The 25,313-nt window shown below is 44.6% G+C and overlaps 1 protein-coding gene across 2 annotated transcripts in view; it reads right to left on the bottom strand.

Annotated features, from left to right (window-relative positions):
- Window positions 1-491: 491 nt before the first annotated feature.
- Window positions 492-25,313, bottom strand: part of LOC135915097 (frequenin-2-like) — a 305,612-nt gene continuing 280,790 nt past the window's right edge. For both annotated transcript variants that reach the window (XM_065448094.1, XM_065448093.1), the window contains exons 5-8: window positions 14,667-14,745; window positions 10,653-10,741; window positions 9,721-9,795; window positions 492-3,894 (exon numbers count right to left, since the gene is read on the bottom strand). In XM_065448094.1, coding sequence (XP_065304166.1) covers window positions 3,802-3,894; window positions 9,721-9,795; window positions 10,653-10,741; window positions 14,667-14,745 — 336 coding nt within the window. In that variant the 3' untranslated portion in view covers window positions 492-3,801. The remainder of the gene's footprint in view (window positions 3,895-9,720; window positions 9,796-10,652; window positions 10,742-14,666; window positions 14,746-25,313) is intronic.

Raw genomic sequence — 25,313 nt, 5'->3', positions numbered from 1 at the left:
CCTCGAGCGATTAAGCGCGGTTTTAACCTCGGCGACTTCTGGTTTTACACTCCAAAAACAGTTGCAGGTGTACAGTTGGCACACAAAAATAATCATGATCTGTCTTGCCCGCATTTCTTTAACGCTGCAAGCCCGGCACTTCCAAGTCACGAACGGCATGCGCGTTATCAGCATGACAGAGCACTCTCGACAGGGCACTAGCGAGCGTAGCGTTTTCAAGAAAGGAAACGCAAGCAAGGCAGGTGATGATTATTGTTGGAATGCAAATATACACCCCAAAGGGTGCAACTGTTTTTAGAATGTATATTTGCCGCTTGATTTAAGGGTGGCTGTCGCGCCCATTTTGTTTCTAAAAGAAAATAATGATTGATGAGTTTGATTACACCGATGTTGGTAAATAATGAAAAGAAAAAAGCCAGTACGTTGAGGTTTGAGAACTGCTTCCTAAAGTCTAGTCGTGATGAGCTTAGCGAAAACGTCAAAGTCGCAAATGAAGAACGATCAATTTTATACAACACAATGGTGGTCTCCGAAGAAAATGAAAACGAAACTTACTCGTGTACCACTAAAGGCATGTGTCGCCGCTCAGCCAGTAAAATATAAACGCAGCACAGCAATGTTCGACATGTGTTAGGCAATTATTTGAGCTCGGCGTGCTGAGCACTGCTTTGTTAGAGGACACAGAATAAGCAGGCGCATCGTATCTGCTCAACAGCACGCGGAACTGAGCTTTGATGCTGTGCACAAACAAAATGAATGACACTGTGTGGATGTGAAGTAACGGCGACGCGCGGTAATTGGACAGTCCCGCATTATGAAAGGGCAAAAACAAATAATGCGAAACTTTGGTGGTCGCAGCCCGAAAACAATCGCGACTGCACCTTTAACAAGGCCGGCAGACAGTAATCAGGTTCAATGAGCAGCTAAGCGAGAGGAAAGAGAAATGCTGCCGTTCCGTCAGGCCATCGACTAAGAGTCGTTACGTTAATTGCACCGCGGTTTGTAGCGCCGAAGCCGGTAATCTCGGCAGATATAATGAGCCTCTTCTTTACACGCGTTGCCGCCATGCGCGCGTTCATCGTAGTTTCCTCTCCAGCTTTGTCCTGTTCCTTTTTCTTTGATTATTTCTCTCTTTCTCCCACTCATTATCGTTTCTCGCTCACTTTTCTTGCTTCTTTTTTTTTGTTCTTTCATTATTTCGCTCTCTTTGTAAGTTTCTTTGTTCCATCAGCTCTCACTTTCCCGTTTTCTCATTCCTTCTTTCGCTTTTTTTTTTCTTTATCGTTATTTAACTATATCTTTCTTTATCCGGCTCTTTCCATTGCTCATTTTTCCTTTCGTGCACTCTCTTACTATCTTCTTTCTTTATCATTCTCTCTTTCTTTATTGCTTCATTTCTCGCTCGTTTCTCGCTTCCCTTGATCTGTTTCTTTCTCTCGTCCTTTCTCTCCCTCTTTTCCCTTCTTATTTCTTTTTCTTCTCGTTATCTCTGTCATGTTTTGAATCTTCCCTTCCTTATTACTTTATTTATATCGTTTTTTCTTCTCTCTTTCTATATCTAATTCTATCTTTCTTTATTTCTATCTACTTTTATTCTTCTCTCCCTTATCTAGTTGTTTCTACCCCCTTTTCTTTCTCATCCTTTCCTGCCTCCCTTCGTTTCATTTCTATCTACTTCTTTCTGTGTCGTACCTATATATTTCTTTTCTCGTTTTTTTTCTGGTGTTCTCGCTTTCTTTATCCCTTTCATTACTTCATTATCTGTTCTCCTCGATCTGTCTCTCTTCTTTATTATATCTCCGTTTAATTCGTTCTTTTTTTCTCTCTCCCTTTCTTTGTAACCTTGCCCTTCTTTTTTTCGCCTTTTTCTTTCATCTCGTTTTGCCTTTCCTTCTTTTTTAGATCTCATTTTATCCGTGTCTTTCTCTTCTTAATTTTTGTTTGTTCTACCTCTTTCTTTGTTATTTTGTGCTCTCTCTGACCTTTTCTTATTCTCTATAATTCTTTATAGAGAACTGAGAAAAATAATTTAAGAAATATGATTTTGAAGACGGCGGGCAGTGTGGTGGCCAAATAAAAGCGGGTGTGCTTGCCGCCCGCTTGAGATCGAGAAGGCGTTTAGTAAACTGAAGCGCGCACCGCCGTGGGCAAAGTGCAAGCCATGCACTCCTCCGCAGGGTAGTGACAAATGCGCCTTTCGCTTTGCGTGCATCCGAAAGGAGGATTCTCATGGGCACGAAGTCCTTGAATAGGTTACTCGGCGGTCAAGCCGGAGGACAGGCGCAGCAAGTTAATGACGAGAAAGCGGCCTTCTTTCTCTATAGTACAGCTACACTAATTGGGAGCATCGCTTGTTTTTGCAGTTAGCCACCATCGGTATGCTTCTACAATCTTTCCCAGCAGTTCCTGGAGCGAGGGCAGCAGTTTGTAGAGAACCAGCCAGAGTTTCTTTGGACGCATGTTTTCCATGTAAATATTAATTGCACTTGGCCTGCATTAGAAGGACGCTGCTGAGGCTTTTATAGCGAGCGTGAATTTTGAAGTGTTGTTAGCCAGTCCCTGTAAAGCTCCATGGTGCCTGTACAGATTGTTGTATTGCTGAGAATCAGGCATTTTGGAACCACTAGACGTAGTTTTCCTTCATAATGTTTTCATTACTGCAGCAAAAAAAAAAACTAGTGTTAATATCATATTTAAAAAAAATACAAAATGTTGAGTGCTGCTGTATAGGCTGGTGCGAAGGCGAATAAGTAACTGAAAGTACGAAAGAAACGAGCTGAAAAGACTTGCACCGAACCTAGTATACCTGTATAATGTGGGGAAAATGCGCAATTATTCAGGAAGTCACTGAACACAACGGTTCTTGCACATACCAAGTCAACAAGCGGCTGAGTCATGGCTTTTTGCTAAGAGTTGTAAAAGGCGACGACGACAGCCGTGGAAGCGTCGACGTGATATGCAGTTCGATTTTGTTGGTTCTAACCCTATCTTTAGTGAACATTTACTCAGTTTTCATTCTGATACGCTTTATCGTTGCCAGATTCATGCGGTTGGGTACTGCAAGACGAAGAAAAAAAAGGGCTTCTTTGGCAGATAACAAAAAACAACGCGACGTGACAGGCATCGCAGAACGTTCTTATAGGCCTAAGTGCGCCGCTTGAGCATGCTGCTAGTGAAGGATATAAATGAAGCAGGGGTGACGGAGAGTGTGTATACGATTTCTCCTTTCGCTGTATGCAGAGATGAGCTAACAATCAACTTATTCACGTGGATGTGAGATGAAAATTGGGGAGTGATTGCAGGGCATAGAGGAGAGACGAGCAGGGATTCTGCTGTCGTTTTCTGGTTCTCACAGCGCGTCTGTTTCATCGAACGAAGATATGACACGGACACCCTCCATGCGCCAATCAGCATCGACTGCACGTGGTCGTTCAACGCTCGGGGGCTGTGCTCCCGCCCTGGGCGCTTCGTTCGGATTCGCATTTCAGTGGCGCCGCCCAGCGCCGTCAGTGCTGCGGCCGTCGGGAGGCAGCTGTCTACACTCCGTCGCCCGTCGTTTACCGTTCGCAAAAGGAAACCCAGCCCTCGGCACAACGCATAGGAAAGACGAGGCCAGACGAAAGAAAGGAGTGAAGAAGAAGGTATGGGGAACAGGAACAGCGTAGGGGTAGAAGGTAGAGCAGGGTGCAAGGCGGCTCTCCGAGGGCAAGTTAGGATAGCTGCTGCTGCTACTGGTTGTCGTAGTCGTCTTCTTCGTGCGTATGCCCAAGGGGAGAGCGAGTGAGATAAGGAAGCGGCCGTTCAAGCAGAATACAGAGACAGGGCCTGCACGATCTTGGGGTCCTGCTTCGAGCCTTCCTTGAACTCGTCCAGGGTCAGCTGGTTGTCGTGGTTCTGCGTATGTCAAAACAGCCAGTATTGGGGTGGCGTCAGTAACTGCAATAACAACTGGTACCCCTTTTCACGCGTACAAAGAGCGCTTGTACAAAGAGCGCAGGAACATAACGAGGCGCGCGAACGCCCGCTGGAAGCGCGTTTAATCGCGCTTCCAGCGGTGCGATGTTACGTCGTGTTTGGTGACGTTCGGCTACCCCTTTTCTCTCACGATTTTATGACTGCTAAGCAGGTGACCTATCCTCCGCTTGCCACGGTCACGCGGGAGCAAGGCGCTTTCCATGCAGCATAGTGAATACGAATGGCCTTGTGTTCCATCACCACTGCGAACGCAGCACCTGGAGCCTGTGAGCAGGTCTTTCGAAGCAGTGTAAATGCTTGTCTGCAAATGCCGCTTTCGTCTTTTACATGGAAACCAATGCATAGGCCGAAGCTGTGCTCATTGCAAGAGTACGCGAGGTACGCCGTCTGGACTGTGCGTCCCGCCGTGCTCCTAACGGCGAGGGGCGAGCGCGGAAAACAATGCATTGCAATTTCTTATCGAACCTGATCGCCAAGAGCGTTGACATGCGAGAGATGAACCTGCGACGTAGAGTGAACTGATGTCTTCATCATGCATGGCGAACAGGCCTAGTTATGGCAAAACAGTCATTCAGTAAGACCCATCGGACGCTGTTACCCCTTCTCTGAAACTACGCAATCGCAACAAACCAAGCCCAGGGTCAGAAGGTCGACTGCTGAACGCCTTTTGGTATTGCGTCCTTTCACCTCCGTCGGTGTTCTTAGGGCGCTGCACGTACAAATGAACAACTTTCCTTGCACTGGGAAGAGGAGTAGCCGGCGCCATTAAATGCACCAACTCCTCCTTCAGTTACATATCATTTCGATAAATTTGTATAATCCTGCCAGTGTGTATAAGCAATGTTTATTTTAGCGTATTTTCCGAGATTGTGGCGCACATTTCATCTTTGCTGTAAAACAAGAATTTTGTAAAAGGGCTTGAGTTATGACAAGTGCAGATTTTACGTGTGCTTTGTCTGAACTGAATAACAACTTTTTACAGCGTCATTAAATGTATCTTTCTCCCCACTGTAACCCGCAATACGGTCAGATTGAAAACTGCTATGCTTGACCTTATTGCAGATATACGCTGCGTCCCTATATCGCAGTGCTTTAACCAAAAAGACATTTCACTTTTTTATATTGTTTATTTATTCATATTGTAAGTTTGGATTCGTGGCACCATAAGTTACTAGCATCTAAAGTCTTCCGCGTTGTGTGCAGGACTTCGTCCCGGTATCTATGGTGCAGATTAAGAGACTCGTGTCTTGACTAACGCTCTCTGGGCACGGTTGGAGGGCTGGAGGTAAGCGTGCCTCGTATGGGTCGGTTATCCAACTGTTGTCCGTGACGCTAAGTTCGCCCGAAAAATAAATCAAAGTTTGCACAACCAGCACGCTAACTCTTTGTCCTCGCCATGTCGCATCAGGGGGCAAACAATATCCGCGGGCAAGTGCTCCGCCCTAGCGTCTGCTCTTAAATATGTAAGAGCCTTCAGTGAACTTGCTGAGAGGAGACATCTTGTGCTTCGGCTTCGTGTGGTCGCCTTCCTGACCACTCTTGGTAGTGTTATTACTCAGGACCTGTTCGAGCTGCGTTATAACGCTGTGACATGCACGCTTAGCTCCTGTCATATGACATTAGTTTAGAGATTGGCGTGTTAGCACTCTAGGTTTTACTCCTCAGTTTTTTTTTTTTGTCTTCTTAACGCTCACATTTTTTATGTGACCACTTCGCTGTTTAAGCAGAGTTACCTAGTGACTATCACCGTTGCGCACCAACCCTGTACCGGCCGAGCACGTGCTAGCTGTAGCCGGGTGGTTCTTGCACGTCCGGTCCTTCAAGGAAATACCCGGATGGCGGAAGCGAATGGAATATTCATTCGGCGAGGGCGATGGTAAGGCGGAAGCTGAGCCTCCGTTTATGCATGAGCAGCCCATTCGCAAGTGCATGTATATATATATATATATATATATATATATATATATGTATATATATATATATATATCGATTGGATGCTCGGCGGCAAGAACCATTGACCGTGGACGTAAATTTGCGGGGTACCGCTTCATTCCCTATTCATATACAGCGCGTTTTCTTTTTCCGAACCTAAACCTAGATGGACTAAAAAAACTGAACAGATTGCGCCACAGAAATTAAAGTTCGCCATGTGTTCGCGATGTGGAGCGCTTTAAAATCGCAATTCCTTCGTGCATTCTAATTTCCTTCTATGCTCCAGTGAAGTTTGTGATGACGGTGTTGTAAAACGTTCATCTCGCTGCAGGTTCATCGTGGTTCCGCGAAGGGGCGACGAATGTGTATCACGGTAGCGCACCCCACGAAGCTAGAACGATTTAATGATGTTGCCCTTGTCCGTACGTTGTGCATCAGCTTTATGTGGAACGTCAAAATTTACAAAGTCACTCTAGTCGCGCAAATTGCGGAAGTTGATCATTAGGTTGTTCTGGACGTCGTAAACTCCTCCATATCGTTAAATTATGTAATGACGCCACTCTTCAGCCAATCAGAGATGCCGTAGTAGCCCCGCTCTGAGCCAGTCATAGCTGAGAAGATAGCGAATTCGACAGTATGGCTGAATGTCACTATGTCGAGAGTATAGCACCCATGTCTTCGTTCCCAACGATAAGCAGCTAAGGCTCCTGCGGATTCTGGTAAAGTGTTTTCTTCTTCGTAGCCCGATAAATGCAGTGGTATTTTTCACAACTTGACACTAACCGCCTTGCGGGGGTTTTGCTTGCATGCACAGAAAAAGGCCTATAGCCACGAAACAGAATTGAAAGCTGGGTGAGTTTGTTGCGGTAGCATCGTGCGGCATGCCCTAGAAAACACAGCATGAGAGAAGAAGGAAATAAACAAATGCTCACTCTCAACTAAATTTCATTGGAGAAATACGCAGAACACAAACGATGCGAGAAACATACAAAAAGTACGTATGTAGTATAACTGCAAACATATGACAAGAACAAACAACAAATTTTGCAGAAAGAAGACGTGCTAATCAAATCCCGTTCTTTCTTAAGCCACGCTCAACTGATTACGTAAAGAAGGGCAGCAATTGTAGAGGGGAAGACGTGATTTAGACAGCTGTCGCAGCTGTAGTGTGAACGAACACTCGGCACTGCAACTGTCCGAAGCTCTTAACTTTATACGATCAGGCGCACGTTGCCGTATTCAAAAGCTTCCTGCAAACTTCAATTTCGCGGCCATAAAGCATTGCGTCGGCTTTCTCTCTTCAGCAGACATTTTCCTATTCATGCTACGCTTACTAGCTTTTCACAGCCTCTAGGACTGTCAGAGCGAATATTTTTATTTACGCTCAGAGCCATGGTGACGCTGGCTAACTTTTCCAGAGCTAGGTCTAGTAAACATAAATGCCCAAGTTAGTGGACGTATGCATAGCCGTCGCCGTAGTACAATTAGCAGTGCAACGCACGCGTAATGGGTAGGTTGTGAGTTAGGCTCCCACCGGCGAGAAGTTATGTTTTCGTCCAGCTTTATTTCCCTTTTCTTTATTACTTTCTACATTTTCAATTTCAGCCACAGCTGAATTCCTCGATGCTTTCCTTGGCTTCATTGTCTGTTGGCATTATACGGTCATATAGCATGTGTAGTGCAACTGGCGGTGGTGGACCGCCGTCAGTTGCACTTCGCTCCTCGAGGAGGCAGCGCGTGTGTCGAGTGAGCTCCTGAACAACACTTGGCAATGCGGTGAACGCGGGTTAAATCATGGATCCGCGACTTTCAAAGAGGTACGACGTAATTCTAACGCATTTCTCTCGCATTTGCCACACAAATCCGCACTGAATTTTTGTTATTGCAAGGTTCCAAATTCACCTCTTTATGATCGAGCTTCTTTTTTTTTTTAACAAGGAGAGCACAAGATTACCATTCAAAGTGTCAAACATTTAACGCTGCACCCTAGACAGCCCCTCTTCTATGTCTGTTAATGATCGTAGTGGTAAGTGGTGGTATTTCCATTATTTATTGCTCTGCTGATTCTTTTATTTTTTATTACTTTTTTGAACGAGCTACCTAGCCTCAAAGTACTGTCGAGCAAGCATACAAACTTACTTTCTCTCTCTCTCTCTCTGTCTTGTTTTTTTTTACTTCTCGCCTAAGTGTGTCATTCCTTATTTCATCATTTATTTTATTGTCATATTTTTTTCATTCATGTCCATCAGCGGGCTTTTTTTCCAATTCACTCATACAGTGCCTTAATCCGTACAGAAGGGAAATGGAGTGGCAGGAGTGTAATACTTCCAATATTTCCACCTCATCACTCAGCGAAACCGCGACAGAAAGACAACGTTACCAGGATATCTTTAGATTTTAGGGGGAAATAGGGCATTCAGCGCACGGTTCATTTGTGCTCACAGAACTTTGTGGATTCTAAATGACCAGCCGGATTAAAATGCTCTTTAATATAGTGCTTGATTTTTGTGACGATAAACGATTGCCATTGCACGAATTCAGTTTGTTATGGAGGTTTTGCATTTTTCTCGTTTAACTGATAAAAATGCATACTTTTCAGCGTCTGCTTCTGGGTTATTTTTTCAAGCCACAGCTACTCCGGCGTTTCGAAACCGTCTTATTTGGGCTTAAACTCGCAGCTTATCGGAATTTTTGAAGAAAACGATTTTGCGTGTAAGTGCAACATGCGATGGAGGTGCTTTGATGTTGAGCGTCGCTTGAAGCTGTTTGCCCCGCAGTGTTTTGCAAATATAGGCTCCCTGCTCTTTCCCGTCTTCTAGAAAGGCGTTGTTTACATACCAACTCTACAAATTTCATGTGTTCTCAGGTGAAAGACGATGACATAACGGGCACGCGACCCGGTAATCCTGCATCAATGCATCACTGAACTCCCGCATTCACCGCGTCTTCTTCCGCCCCGCTCTCTTTCTAATCTTTCCATTACTCAAACCCGTAGGACAGCCAGCCACACGCTTTCCTGTTTGAAATCGCTGCCTTCTTAATTTGTTTTCTTCTCCTCCCTCTCGAACAGTACTGGTGGAACTTAAGCGACTATGCGGAATGAACGCTTACTTGACGTGTACCATGCATGATTCCTACTGCATGGTTACGGCAGTAGCATGATTTGAATAGATGAAGGCGCATTTCTCTGATATCAGATTTTGAAACACACTGCTGCGTGCGCACAATATGTGACTATCGAACTCAAAAGAGTTTTCGGAATAAATTTAGGGAATGCCCTATAAGTTAGGCAAATAAACTTACTCGAATACACTAAAAATCGCAAATATTAAACTAATAATAGTAATAATAGTAATAGGGAAAAAAACGTTCGTTGTAAACGTCATGACAGCTTTTCATTCGCCGCTGACAGATGACGCTGGTGGCCGATGTGCCAACTCTCTAGGATAAGCTCCTTTCTGGCGGGCCGACATCGCAACGGCCGCCGACGTTGAGCAAGCAAACAGAACGTCCTCAAAGACCCTATCATTTCACATGTGCTGGGTCATGCAGTTCGTAACATTGAGTCAGCCTTTGCCACGTGTGCAGGTCGGCACCGGCTCGGCCATCTCGCTCGACTCGTTTTTCTCGGCTCACGATAATGCCCCAATGGTGCTGCTCCAAACATGGTTGCCCCAGTAAGCCCCAGTTTCGGCACAATATTTTGCTCCACATGGTGGTTTGGCCGATGGTCCGAACCGTTCCTATCCGAACACGCGAACCACTGCTCAGGTGTGCGGATGACGGCACGTTTGCAATGCCCGTGTAGCATACCTTGTCCAGTTGTTCGAATATTTTGTCCACCCTCTCTCGGGGAGACTCCTCGGCGTTTTCCTTCGCTTGGTTTCCCTATTGAAAACAGGTAGAGGGGAAAGGGGGTAAAAGAAGAAAAATAAAAAGAAGTCAAATACTAAATGTACTAAATGAATACTAAATAAATATTGTTCTTCTCTTGACTGGACGAGAAGCATGGCGTCACTTACGGGCGCCAGCGGAGATAATTGACGTAGAGGTGGTGTAGTAATGTAGACGTATATCGGAAATACTGAAGATGTAGGACGCGAACAGAAGCATTGGTGGCGTCAACTCTTGGCAGCTTCTTTGAAAAAAAAAAAAAGCACCCGAAAGCAACGACTGCCTGCATTCCCGCTCATCACCCGGAATAAACGCGTTGACAGCGACGTAGGCATCTAGAAAGTACGTTTGCATGTAGTATTTTTCAAAGAGCTTTGCAGCTCAAGAGAGCTTGCAGCGCATTATGGCTGATCAGGGCGTCGCAAGATGTCACAGCAAAGCCACGGTTGCCGGCTGCGCCTAATGAACGCCTCTTCGTTAACACAGATTTTTTTTTCATTACGCCCGAGAACGCAAACGAATACTACCACTGGGCTTTCGGGAAATAGGGAGTACATTTTAGCGCAATTATTCCGCTAGAATTTCTTTCTTTCAATTTTTTTCTTCTTGCAAGGTTGTAATGAAACGTTGGCACCTAAAAGTGGCGTCGATGTTTACTTTTCACGTAAACTGAATACATAATGATGGGTAAATGTGCATGCAGAGTAGAAGGCGGCACTGAGCAGAATAAAGGCCACAGAAACAATGTGAAAAATTAAGGCAGGTTGTGAGGTGCGCGTACACGCGCAGACGGACACCTGATAAAAAATTCGTCATTCAAACAAGATCTCGTGCAGTTTTCTGCTCCTCACCAGCATCTGGTAAATGGCGTCGACGATGTTGTACATCTCTTCTCGCGTGATGAAGCCGTCGCTGTCCACGTCATACAGTCTAAACGCCCCTGTGATAGGATGAAAGAACATTATAACTGAATTGGATTGAGGGCTTTTACGTACCAGAACCGCAATTTGATTATGAGGCACGCCGTAGTGGGGTACTTCCGATTGATTTTGAGGACCAGGGGAATCTTTACCGTGCCCCAAATGCACGGGACACGGGCGTTCTTGCATTTCGCCCCCATCGAGATGCGGCTGCCGGGGCCGGGATTTGATTTTGCGACCTCATGCTTAGCAGCGCAACACCAAAGCCGCTAAGCCACCGCGACGGGTCGAACGTTAAAGCGGGAGGAACTATTGCGATAAATTTGAACGTTCCTTTGCGCGTATGTAAAGACCCGTTGGTGCATGTACTTTCGTCTGCGGACCCATCTCACGGGCACGTAGTACATTTCCTTATCGCCATCACCCTTTCTTTTTACACGTAACGGCTCTAAAGTGCCGCCGCATTTGTCGTTTCTCGTTACTACTGAACAATTACATCTTTAGCCACACTGTGCCTTCGTTTTCTTGCGCTTTTGGCAGGCAAGTATGCATACTTAAAGCTGAAATCGTTAAATATGTACGGCAGCCACGGCACATACGTACATACGTGGGATGTGGCAAGTTCTATCATGGCGCGTGAGAGTAGAGCTACAATACACTAAACAAAAGCCGCATGACATACGTAGCAGCCAGGATTATATGGGGACTAACTGGAAGCCGCGGCGACCGCATTTCGATGGGGGCGAATTCCAAAAACACCCGTGTACCGCGCATTGGGTCCACGTTAAACCTCAAGTAGTCAATATTAATCCGGAGTCGCGCACTACAGCGTGCCTCATAACCATGTCGTGGTTTTGGCACATGAAACTCCAATATTTTCAAAAATTATAATAACAAAGAACACTTTAGCATGCGCAAACACTCAAACATACAAAAGGGAAACAAACATCCGAGGAAACCTAAGGACTCCTGGTCACTTGGCAGTGCGCAAGCATTAATGTCCAATTGAACGGTGCTGAGCTGTCCTTCGAGTTATGAACTCCTCGCGGGCAAGCGAGAACGCTAAGACGCTTGGCCAACGCGTCCTATATAACTCAAGGCCGGTGCACTTCGATCCCCGACGTCATGCTACCTCACCCGGCTGCCATAGAATTTAATAGGGACTCTCCCTAGCAAGCCTTATGCTGTATCTGCTGTTGAAGTGCTTATCACTGTATACAGTATATCGTAATCATCACCCACAATCTACGTAGCATGTTATAAGGACAGCCAGGCTAAGTTCTCCAACACATCATTAAAGCTTGCGTCTCTCTCTCGCGAGTAAGCCGCGGTAACATTCACGTCCCCGCTTTCGTCACGCTGGGCTTAGCAATGGAAATTGCGGTCTAAGTAGCATGACGTCATAAACCAGAGTGTAGACCTGCCATCAAGAAGGTGCTGGTTTAGCCAAGTGGACAAGACGCTCAGCTTCTGAACGTGGAGTCATAGGGTCGAAACTCACTCCCGCCAAAGTTATTCCTTCCGAATTTATTTAGTTTTATATATATTGACTTCTTTACAGTGATCAGCGAGGCGCAATTAGAACGCATCTAAGGGCTTCCGTGGTCAAGGAACGCGTGGATAACACAGGCTTCCAAGAGCGAAGGTGACGTGGCGTCAGGGCGATTCCCTCTCTCCTCACGCAACCCCTGGCGCGTGGCAGCAGGTGTACCCTTTCGCCCGCTCTGCTCCATCGAGAAGCACTCGTGTCGTGGTGTCGCAGTCAAGGGAAATTTAGGTGCCGTTTTTTTGCTTGTTCAGACGACAGACGCCGGCTTTTTCGCTCGACGGGCCATTTGATGCTTTCGCATCAACGATCCATAACACACAACGGACCAATAGGAGAGGTCACGAAGCTCGCGCTGAACCCATACCTGCAAATTTTAACGAATTTTACAAAAGCGTTGCGTTTTTGTTCTCACGCATACTGTCGCATCATTGTCTCTTGTGTGTCGCGCTGCTTCTTCTTCAGCACGGAGTACGAACTCGCATTCCGTCCTCCTTAGCTAGAAAATACTACAACATAGTATTATTATAATAATAATATACTGTATTTCTTGAGCGCTCATCACTGCTTCCCGACACAGAGCGCCCTTTCATGGATCTATGCGTATAAAGACTCACCGCTAACGCAGGAAGTGGGGCGCCAAGCTGTTTGCATGCAATCCTAAGAACAGCATTCCTCCTTCACCACTTGTGTAGGCGAAGTCACTTTTCGTGGTGAGATTAGCTTTGCAGTCAATATAAAGAAGCCGTGAGGGCCATGAAGGCCCGAATACTTTAAGTATAACAGATTCATTTTCCGGAAGAACGGATTACTTTATGTAAATTTAACTTACGAAAAAACGTTGCGAAAGAAGGTTATGACGTTAATCACCGCCATCTCGCTAATCTACCACTTGTGCAACCCAGCTAAGTGTCTGCGTGGCGCTCAAGGAAGTGCCCGCTACATTCCGCCATCAGTGTTCTTTTCTGGTGTATTCTTGTGCTTTTGCACATACTTAGCTTAGTGGAATCTGCGTATCATTGTCTGTTCTTTATTATGTATTCTCGTTGGCGTCCAGCTGAAAACGTTTGTGAGTGACCAGCAGTAATACATTTTTTTAACATGCACACATGCACTTTTGCACAGAGGTACCTGTGCAAAACAATGAGGTGCAGATAATGCTCGACAGAGACTTTAGTACAGTATACACCTTTGCAAATCAGATAAGATACCCGATTATTGCGACGAGCCTCTACCAATTCTGGTCTTCCAGTGTACCAAATTGGTACAGAGCGGCATTTTTTAGGTAGCCTGTTGGTAGTGGTATATACCTGGTGCGGAGTCGATGGTACCGTCTCGACAATGTTCACTTGCAAGGAATTGCAAAATATGCTATCGAAGCTGCAAACAATAGTATAGGTACGATCAACGCAGATGCGCGAAATATAAGGTGTGTGTTAGTAAACATCTTACCACACTTAGCGCCAACGTTCTGTTTTTTTTCTAGCATGGAGTCAATGCATCAGCAGCCACACGCCGCTATCAGTCGTCTTTTGTGGCTTTTCTCAAAAATAAGAGGCACATTGGTTAAAGTGTCTTGACACTTGCTTGCAAGTTTCTTTCTTTTTTTTTCAAGTCTCGTTGAACGCGAAAATTGCTATGCCAATGTCAAATAAATGATCTAAACAGGCTGTTCCAACCAAAGACCATCTGCATTGCAGGTAATTTTGCCTTGAATGAGGCGGACCATACGTACAAGCCACTTTTAACACGAAAGCTTTTTTTTAAAGGGAACGTTGTCGTGCGCCTGCCAAGTATAGTTACTCCTAATGCACAGTGCTTGTTCGCCAACTCTATTTCTTACTGTCTGGAGTGAGAAGGTAGACGATCTAAGCACTGCCTTTTTCGTTACTGTCTTTCTCTGCGGCTCCTTGAGCACTCATTCTTGTCACCGTAAGGGAAGAAGTTAGCACTATGCATCGTTAATTGAATGTGGTGATAGTACTACCTTTTGCTGGCTTTGAGTCACTGTCTCTCTGCCTATACTTATGCTGACGGCCTCAGCATAGTACATACTGGTGCTAAGTTTCATTTCAGGAAAATGGCTAAGCGCTTTTTCCGAGGACAATTTGGGGCTAAACCAATATTACAGGTATACATTTGTTTAAGTTACACGATTCTTCACAAACCTCAAATTGAATATACTCGTGGATAATCTGCGACAGCGAGGTTACGCCAACGTATATTGACACTTTCTCTGCTGATTAGTGCACAGAAAAAAAAATGCTTTCTGCATAACACGAGTGCCGTAAAGCACCGCGTACTATGCGCTACAAAACGTGCCAGTTATCGAAAATATTTTTTGCGATCTTCCTCATCTCACACTGATCTGCCTCTAAAAAAATCGTTTCTCGACTTACAGTCTAACTTCTCTTCTACGTTCCCTCTCGACGTCACCGACAGCGCTCTGATGAACTCTTCAAACTCGATAGCACCATCCTGCGAGAAGAGTGGAAGAAAAAAAGAGAAAAAAAGGAGATGAACCATCACTCAGCTAGGTTTATACCCACTGGCGACGAAGTCTTTAGGAGAAATTCAGGGAGACTTACATTGGAAAGAGCACAGGATCAAATGGGTAACGAAGGCTACATAGCTATGACCGAAAGTAAAAGACAGCAAAATTCAAAAACAACCGAATGAAACGATCCGAATGGAACGTTTCCTTTTGTGGCATAGGCTGCTTCGTTACAAACCGCTTAGACAATGAGGTAATATGGGTTTTGGGCAGCTGAGCCAGAGATTTATCGGTAGGTCGACAAGCCATGGAGCAAGAACGACAGTGTCGCTTACTTTGAACACACCAGTCATGAACGCGAGCTTTTCATTCGGTAATAGCAGGCAAAAATCACTCCATCAGCTAAAATGTTGTGTATTAACACAATACCCCCACCCGCGAAAGTTTTCGGAGCACGGCTTCCACGAAAATTTTAAATTTCATCGCTAATAGCGTATCCTTCTGTGATGTGAAAGGTATCGTGTATCCTTCGGCGTGCGACCATCACACTGCATCACATGCAGGTTCCCCGGTTCACCGGTGAAGATGCAACACAATCAAGGGTTTTTTCTCGGATTTCGTGCTTTGAAACCTTTTGTGGTCAACCGTAAATAGCGAGAGATAGAACTCTCATAGTTGCTGCACTGTACACGATAACACATTCACCATTCGCTGTAGCGAAGTTCATTGTTGCTTACGCTTAAAAGTGCTGCATACATGTACACCAAGATCTGCTGCTAAATTCATGGGACAAAAATAAAGTAAACATATGGTACATTTGTACCTATTTTTAACCCACCTTCCTAATTATTCGAAACGGGCTTATAATCGAGGTTTGTCCAAGTTTTCTTGGCGGTTTGGCCGCCAATAACAGATATATATTTAACCATTTCCCAATTTCCCGCTACTCCTGTAATGTACTATTTTGCGTGACAATGACCATACGTAGCCAAGCAACACCAGAACCAACACGCAGGGACACGCAGCTCTATGGAGCTGCAGAAGTGCCCCTCCGTACGATGGTCAAGACACTGGTTTAAAAGACGCCAGGCGCGTGCTCCTGGTAGCGCTGGCAACCTTAGCGGTTACACGTGGCACGAAACCGACCGGCTCGATGTCACGATGCATGGCTCCATTTACGAGATGCCTGGTCTCCTTTCACCTTCCTAGTAACCTAATGCTTTGGAAGCTGCTTTAGAGGTCGGCAGCACGCTCTAAACACGTTTCTTAACGTCTGTGCGTGATTTCTCGAGCTATCAGAATGAATTGCAGTCTTCCTTTGGGCAGAATTCTGCTACGTTCTACAGATTTTAATGCAATATTTTGACGCCGCCGTAGCCTACCACCGGAAGGGGTCAAAGGAGTCGCCATTTTTATTCTCGGATATGCAGCTCCAGTAGCAAGTAAGTCCGGAAATGTTCTTTCAAGCTTGCGAAATCGCTGCAAGTGTTCGTATATCGCATCGCGTGAGGTGCCGCGAAGTCGCGCTCCACCAGAACTGTCATTAAGTATCGTACTCCAATCGCCTACACACGATGAAGCACGAATGATCCCTTTTAAGAAAGAAGAGCCCATCCACTGGGCAATAGTTCGGGACCTATATCCACTGAAGTACTACAGCGCCAAAAAGACGACTCAAGAAGGGACACGGACGAGCGCTATCCACGATCAAAACAGTCAGTCAACGCAAGCGCATGCTATAGTCAGGATCGCTAGTTGACTTGAGCTCTGAGATGCAACGACTCGTGCCTTCTGCTCGACGTGCAAACATGAGACGAACATTTCGCGCTTCGCTGCTTAAGATGATACGGCACGCACATTATATCGCTCGTTGCGTTATATCGTTCGTAGTGCGTTCGTTGAGGAGAGGAGGAGTCAATGTCTACATCTACTTCGATGCTGCGGAAGTGTTACCTTCCAACTAGTGTGCGAGCAGACGTCTCTGTTTACGCAAATAGATGGTTTTTTTAAAGTATTGGGTCTAAGAACGTTGCTCAGAGGAAATGCTCACTTATTTGTGCGAGCACAAGGAAATGTCTTTTAAGATCTGCTGGGCAAGAGAATCATCTTGAGCAGGGAGGAAGTCGTGTACAGGAATTACGTGGTCAAGAAGAGGATACTTCACGCACATTCCCTTATTGGGGAGGAAAAAAAACTTTCCGAGCTTCTCCAGAGATGCAGCAGCAGCGGCGATAGCACTGCGGGGCAGTTCTCGAACATGCGTAAGCGGACCGGAGGGCATGAGCGTGTTAAGGGCGTAGAGTTCTGACGTCAAGATTGGCTTTTTCGGTCGAGTCGCCTAGCTGATTTGCGCGTGTAAAGAGGGCTAATGCCACAGAATCACTTGGCTTAAACAACACTTGGGGATTGGAAAGCGGCTACTTTTGCGAAAACGAGAAGGATTGTCGAAACAAAACTGAAGTAAAAAAACCAGCCAAGTCGAACGAAAGAAACAAAAAACACGATGGACGCTGCGACGCAAGCAGCGCACAAGCAGTGCAAGCAGAAGAACAAGCAGCGCTGGGAACAGCCGCCTACTGAGGGCAATACAGGGGCTACTACAATCTGTACTTAGAGTGCGAAATTTCTGGCATTGAATCAGGTGAGTTGAGTATTTATCTGCCATGCAGTCTGTTGTGGGGCAATATTCGCTATTGGCCGTGTCTGAGTTCTGTGGACTCGTCTTCTGCCCTGCAAGGCTTGAGTATTACTTAGACGACGTGTGTAAGACATTCAACAAGACGGCGATTATGTTTCCTAGGCCCCCATGGCGGCTTTTTACTTTCTTCTTGACTGAGTAACCTACATAATCCGCAAAGCTTCCTCGGTGAGCTTTTTTTTTACCTTTTTGCTATTTTCTGGAACTCCGGCTTTTTTCGTTAATTTCTTCATGAGGTAGGCGGTGTACATGTCGAATAACAAAAAATAATTTATCTTTTCTTATGAGACGCGGAAAAGAAAAAGGAAAATATGCCTCGTTAGGGCAGCTACCACAAAATTCCAGAGACTACTACGAAAAAAAAAACATAACAAGAAGGCTATCTATCATATCAGCACTTTTATTTCGTATGTTTTCAGATGTCTTTATGAGCTGCATCCGGATATAAAGCGTTTGGTTAGCTAGCTCTGGTCTCCGAGGTTGTTTCTTTATCCTCTTCTGTTTGATTTGTTCTCCTTAAATTGTACGAACCATTGGAAAATATCACGTTATTAGCTCGTAATGTCATGAATCGCGGAAGCACTGTCTGCTCTTTGCGTGCTTCGAGTGTTTCTTTATTGTATTGAACTAGTCCAATTTTTTAGTTGTTTATTGACTGCGACAGTATGAGACGTTTGGCCTACTGAAGAGCCCTATATCCTAAAATCTGAAACAAATAAAATACACACGCTACACGAGAGAACAATGCGGTCAGAAGAAAAAATGGAAATAATCAAAACTTTTCGCAACCGTTTAGAGTGAAATAAACTATACGTACTAAGAACTGGACATAACATTGCAAATATATGCATAAATTTGTTCTTATTTATGGCAGTTTAATGGCGAGATGACAAAAGCAGTACATATATATTTATGAGTACTCCGATTAACAATAATTCAGATTGTCGGCACCATTACCTATCCCTTGTTTTGCTTGGCTGTTGTCCACCTGTCTGATTTTCACGAAATAAACCTTTATCGATTGGCCTCACTGTTTATATTGATCACGTCATTGCGTCCTTAAGACACGAAAAAATGTTACGTGCCAAAAAATTTTGCTGGTTCTAACTTGCCGCCTCGTTTTCTCCAGCGCTCACGGAAACCCTCACAACCGATGTATTTGCGTTATTCCTGAGTTCTTTATCAAAATAGTGCTAAATTATTTGCGGATACCTGAACTTTGCTTTTTTGTTGTTTGTACCTATGCGCTCTTTAAGCTAAAAATTTCTATATGCCTCATTATACTTCGCTGCTCCTGTTCACTGCATCACGTATCTTACATTGTGCTGCGCCCGCACACACTACAACGCCCTGGCCATCCACTTCAAATTTCATCCCTACGTTCACACACTACTACTCTTTCAGTCTTATCCTTTCGGGGCAGCAATACTGGAACGGCCTTCTTCACCAAGTTGTACCGGTCAATTGTTCATCGATGTTCTTGCAAAAAGCTAACAGAACTTGTATTTCAACGAAACAGCAGCATGTAACTTCACCCTCTGTAATTCTAACACAGGGGCCCTTGAGGAAAATATAGGGGAACTGAACTGAATTCTTCCATAATAAACTGTGGGATGAAATTTTTTAAGGAACACTAAACGATACCTTTAGTGTCAGTTAACGGATGGGAGTTGTTTCATTCTCTAGCGTCGACGGTATCAGTAGTTCTAGGTCACCTTTGGCGAATGGCCAACAGCCTGAACAGGAAAAGAATATACATAACTTTGCGCTTGCAAATTAACGAAGTATTTCTTTTTTCTTTTTTGTAGAATTCTGTTAAAAACTTTCTTTTCCGGTGCAATTTCGAAAGCGCTTGCAAAGTAGTATGCCAAATCTCATCCAACCCCGCCATAAGTCTGGGCCGTATAAGCGGCAAAAGATGCTTAAAAATTCTCGTGACGGAGATCTTAAAGTAATGAAAACTGTTCATGAACGCCTGCTTCGTGAAGCGTTCGTTCTTCCATACTGCCAGGGCGCAAAATAGTTAGCCTAAAAGCATGAAACATTTCTAGGCAGCATGAACCAGGTTCTATCCAACCTCTTCGATAGCCTTGCTCGTCTAGCAAGGTCTCCCCAAGCACCGTTCATCACCACTCATGGCACAACAAGAAAATAAAAGCGAAAAAACATGAAAGTGAAGAAGAACCTGCACGACTACACGAGCCGAACGAAGGAACGCCCTGCCGGCAATCTACCAAATGTTCGCTCATCAGCACCAGTATGCCTTCGGCCAATCTATTGCTACTGGCGAAAAGTATGCCGCGTGCCAGCGGAAAAAGAAGTCGCGGCGAGGAAGTAAAAGTGCCGACGATTAATCAGGGCATCTCTGGTTAACTTCTCCTTGCGTAGGTTCGGCCTTGCTCTGTGCACTTTGTGACGTTTCTTCTGGTGACCCTTTGTTTTATTTTCATCGGGCTTCGCTACTAGGCTTTTACTACATGAACGTTTCTAATGTCATATTTATATTTTCTGTGTGAGACGAATAAGGTTCTTTTTTTTAGTAACAAAATATTCACTATTTTAATCCTATTTAATCTGTATATGCCTATACGCGTACAAAGTTTCACGCAGGCATACCGAGCAGTTTGCTGGCAGCAACAATTTTAAACTCTAATTCACTGCACGAAGGATCGCTTTGAAGGCTCCGACAACAGTGGGAAGATTTTCTAGAGCGTCTACAATTAATCTGAATGTTTGGAATTTGTCCATCGTATTTGTCCTAATGTGCACGTTATTCTTAAGAAGTCTCAGATTGGTGCATGTAGTAGTCTCAGCATTTTGCGGCGGAAAATTTTTGGTTTTCCGGCAATAATTGGGATAAACCTATAATATCACTGATGTGTTTATTTCCAATGGCACCAACAAAGCAACTACAGCATTCAAGTTAGCCCGGAATCATCATGAGCATCATAGTATTTATATGTCCACTGCAGAACAAAGGCCTCGCCCAGCGATCTCCAATTACTCTTGTCTTGCGACAGCTGATTCCAACTCACGCCTAAAAATTTCCTAATTTCATTACCCCACCTAGCTTTCTCCCATCCTCGACTTCGCTTCCCTTGGCACCCATTGTAACTCTAATCGTTTACCGGTGATCCGCGCTACGCACTACATGGCCACGTCCATTTTTTTCTCCTAATGTCAACTAGAATACCATCGGTCCGGAGTGTATTGACTAAAGCAAAATGTATTCCTGTCAAACTTATCTGTAATACAACCCACAGTTCTGAAACGACGCAGTGTTGAACACCATATAGCAATGCAAACCACTACTAACCGAGCTTTAAATTATGGGGTTTGACTTGCCAAAACCACTTTCTTATAACGAAGCCCGCCGTAGTGGGGAACGACTGAAATTTGGACCCCCTGGGATTCTTTCACGTGCACCTAAATCTAGGTACATGAAATGCGGCTGCCGTGGCGGGGATTCAATTTCGCGACCTCGTGCTTAGCAGCCCAACACCATAGCACTAAGCAACCACGGGAGGCACCAACGGAGTTTTGTAATTCCTCATTTGCCCAATTATCTCACCCACAACATTGTCCACACACGCTCTTGACATGCCCAACATCCCTTCCAAATTACGTTTTGCTAGTTCCAATTATTTTAATGCGTGAGCATTCTTAAGGTACTTCACGGACTTTCCAGGGGCTTTCTGTCTATCTATGTTTGCATCTAACCATTTTCGCGCAACGTCGGCCCCTGTGTAGTCTAGGGGCGAATGGGTAGAGCATCGGGCTGAGGTGCTGAAGGATCAGGGCTCGAAACCATCCGTCGGACCAACTTAAGACACTGAGTATGTGACAGTGTGCCGCTCTTCAAGGAACCGTTCACGATAGGAGTACGCGTTCACGAACGCGTACTCCTATCGTTTGGGAATGGCCGAGAACCCGATGTGCGACTCCTGTGGGTGCGAGGAAACCATCGAGCACTTATTGTGTACGTGCCCTGGCTACGATGTCCAACGCCTCTCTCTGCGGGTAACTTTACACCGACTGAACTCGACACCGTTCACCGAGTCAAAGGTACTCGGACCGTGGCCACACCCGTCACTGGCTCGAAAAGCGATTCGTGCACTAGTGCAATACTTGAAGTGCACCGGCTTACGGTACCGTTTATAGTGTCCCTGTGCATAGTGTCCCTCCCACGCGCACTCAGTGCTTACTCTCACCCTTTTTTCCTCTTTCTATTCCCCTTTCACCCACACCCAGTGTAGGGTAGCAAACCGGATGCTCTTCTGGTTGACCTCCATGTCTTTCCTATCCTCGTTTTCTCTCTCTCTCTCTCTTCGAGGAACCTATTTCTCGCCGACATGGGTCACTGTAGATGTGGGAGAAGGTATGTACCACTCTTCAATGAAACTCTGTGACGCCAACTTTGAACACTAAGTATGAGTCAATCGGTCTATGCTAGTACTTTTTTTTTTCAATTCTTTATTTAACATCGTCATGAGGATGTTGGGTGCATCGACAAAAAGCCAGAAGAAAGGCTTGACAGAGGTCGACGCACCCTACAATCACTTGGCAACAGTATCGCAGTGTATTATACAGCATGTGTAAAGCATTCGCAATAACAACATTGACACAAATGAAACGATATTTCAACATTACAGGCAAAAACAAAAGCAAGCACAAAGCACTATGACATAAGTGTCAGCAGTACATAAATTAACATCAATTCACAGCGCTTTATTTAACGTCTGTGGAAGATTGTATCTAAGCATTTGGCGACCATAATTCGTTCGCGTTTTAGGCACAAACCACGTAAAGCCAGTGCGGGTAGCATACTTCAGTTCCTTGCATTTCAAGATTGCCAGGTCTAACATGAATGTATTATTCTGTCTTATACTTGTTTTATACCGCCTTAACAGTAAATTTTCATGCAGTTGGGGAAGGGGGGTGATGCCAAGTGACGCAAAGATCGGTGCGGTATGTTCAAATCTCGAAGCATTAACAATATTTCGAACAATTCTCTTCTGAAGCATGTGCAGCCGTCTGATATTGGTAAATGACGTGGTGCCCCAGACCAAGATACAGTAGTTAACGACTGAAGAAAACAGTGCATTGTACAGCATTTGCTTAACACGCTTCGGTAGGAAATATCGCAGTCGGGACACGATACCAACAACCTTTGACAACTTGCCCCTGACCATTTCAACGTGATCGTCCCACGATAAATTTTCGTTAAAAAAAACACCCAGACTTTTGACCACGGGAACTATTTGAATGGACGACGAACCCATTTCTAAGCAGATCTGTGGAGTAGAAGCAATCTTGTTACGAGGCCTAAATAATACAGCTTTACTTTTTTCTGTGTTTATGATTAGCGAGTTCGATTCAGACCATTCATGAAGTCGGCGCAGACACTCTGTAGCTTGCTGTTCAAGATCTCGTACATGTGCTGCTCGAAAGAACAGAGTGGTATCATCTGCGTAGATCACAAATGTTGGGATCTTACTTAAGCAGACTATATCGTTGACATAAAGGAGGAAAAGCAGAGGTCCCAGAACACTTCCCTGGGGAACGCCAGAAGAAATATGTTTAACATCTGATAGTGCGTTGTTTACTGTTACTTGTTGGACGCGGGAACTGAGGTAGGATCTAATTATGTCAAGACATTTTCCGCGAAAACCATAGTGTTCGAGTTTGGCTAACATTGTTTGGTGATTGATGCGGTCAAACGCTTTCGAGAAATCGATGAAAATACCAAGAGTGAAAAGCTTTTGCTCAAAGGATTCCAAGATTAGTTCTTTTTGGGTTAGAAGTGCAGTCTCTGTCGAAAAGTTCTTCCTAAAACCGTGCTGGCTTGGCGTTAGTATGTTAAATTTCCCACAGAAACTAGACATTCGGGTATACAGTATCTTTTCAAAACACTTTGAGAAAATTGGAAGAATAGAAATTGGGCGATAGTTTGATAGGTCGTTTTTGTCTCCACCTTTATGAACAACGGTTACTTTAGCAATCTGCATTCGTTTAGGGAACACTGCATGTTCGAGGCAACAATTAAAAATATGTTCTAGGACTGGGCTTACTATATCGGCTACATATTTTACTGGCTGAATCTTAAGGTCATCTATGTCCCGTGAGCTACTGTTGCGGAGGGTCAAGAGGCAAGCTTTGATTTCGCTGGTGTCTGTTGGCATCAAGAATGCAGTGGAAGGAACTCGCGAGTCAAGGCATTTTACATTCGGGGGGGCACTATTGCTATCTGCCAAAGACACGAAAAAATCATTAAATTTTTCGGCTAATAATTTTCCACCCAGTGGTATGTTGTCTACTAAGACTTCAAGCATGCCGCTGGCATGTGCACCTCGATTCAAAATTTCATTTATTGTTTTCCATACAAGGTCACTCCTTTTTAACACGTCTGGGTTGAATAACTTTTCCATATACTCTTGTTTTGCTCGGCGTAGAAAAGACGTCACTTTGTTTCTATACGTCTTAAAACGCGCCAGGTCATCCTGTGATCTGCTTTTGATGAAGCGGTTATAAAGATCGTTTTTTTGTTTTATCATATGAAGACATTCGGCGCTTATCCAGGGTTTACGAGCTTTACGAGGTTTCTTAAGCGTCTCAAGTGGAAAACTTTGCGCATAAACAGACTTAAATGTGGTAATGAAGGCATTATAAGCGTCCTCTGGATCGCTTTCACGGAGCACAGTACTCCAGTTCACACCTGCAAGTGCTGACCGAAAAGAATTCATTGTGTTTTGGTTTATGCGCCGGTATAGTACCGCAGGAAACAGGCGTTGCTTTTGAGGAGTTAAAGAATCTACAAACAAGAATATGGGCAGATGATCACTTATTTGGACATTAATGACTCCTGAGTGAAGACAGTCAACTCGACAGTTAGTAATGAAGACATCAATTGCCGTCCCTGTCTCTAGCCGTGTCGGTTTATTTATGAGATTAGCGAATCCATTGCTGTGTAATATGCAGTCGACTTCATATTTACGCGCAGAAGAAGATAAGAAATCAATATTAAAATCACCACCCAGAACTAGATTAAGGTTGTTTTCTGTGATCCACTGCAGATATTCATCAAGAAAGCGACCAAAATTCGAAACGCTACCTCTGGGTGGTCTGTATATAACGGAAAACACGTTTCTTCCGCTTTGTAATGACAGAATTTCGTAGTCCTCGTGGGTTAGAGTGAAGTCGACAAGAATATTGCATTTGAACGTCTTTTCAGTTGCTATCATGACGCCACCACCTCGTTTATCAGTACGATTCTGCACATATGTATTGTAGCCGGGTAGGTGCATAACATCGCTACTGCTTTGATACCAGGTTTCAGTAATCATTATTACGTTGAAACGGAAGCTCAGTGTACAGAAAAATGCTTCTAGCTCATCACCTTTATTGCACAAGGATTGCGCATTAACATGAAAAAAGGACAGAGCTTTGTTTTTCTGAGTAAACGTAGCACAAAGGTCAGAAGGCGACACGGTTGAGCACATTTTAAAGTGCAGTTTGTCAGTTAGTTGTTAGAAAAAAAAATACTTTGCATCTACGCTATCTTATCTAGGTCTTGTACGCAAGTGATGCGCACAATCGCCGACGACTCATTTTTTTTTTTTTGACAGGTGTGGAACAGTATTCCCGGAATAAAAACATTGAAATTAAGGGACTTCCAGCAAAGGGAAATGAAAGCCTTCCGAACATGTTGCAAAAAATGGGCGAAATGATCGATGAGCCGATACTGGAAAGTGATATAGACGTTTGCCACCGGGTTCAAACGAAGAACAAGAGAAATACAAATGTAATTGTGCAATTCAAAACTCGAGCAAAGCGTGACACTGTGCTAGCGAAAGC

This window comes from Dermacentor albipictus, chromosome 1, assembly GCF_038994185.2.
Source record: "Dermacentor albipictus isolate Rhodes 1998 colony chromosome 1, USDA_Dalb.pri_finalv2, whole genome shotgun sequence".
NCBI lineage: Eukaryota > Metazoa > Arthropoda > Arachnida > Ixodida > Ixodidae > Dermacentor > Dermacentor albipictus.
The sequence above is the reverse complement of the archived record's forward strand: the minus strand, read 5'-3'. Positions and strand labels throughout refer to the sequence as shown.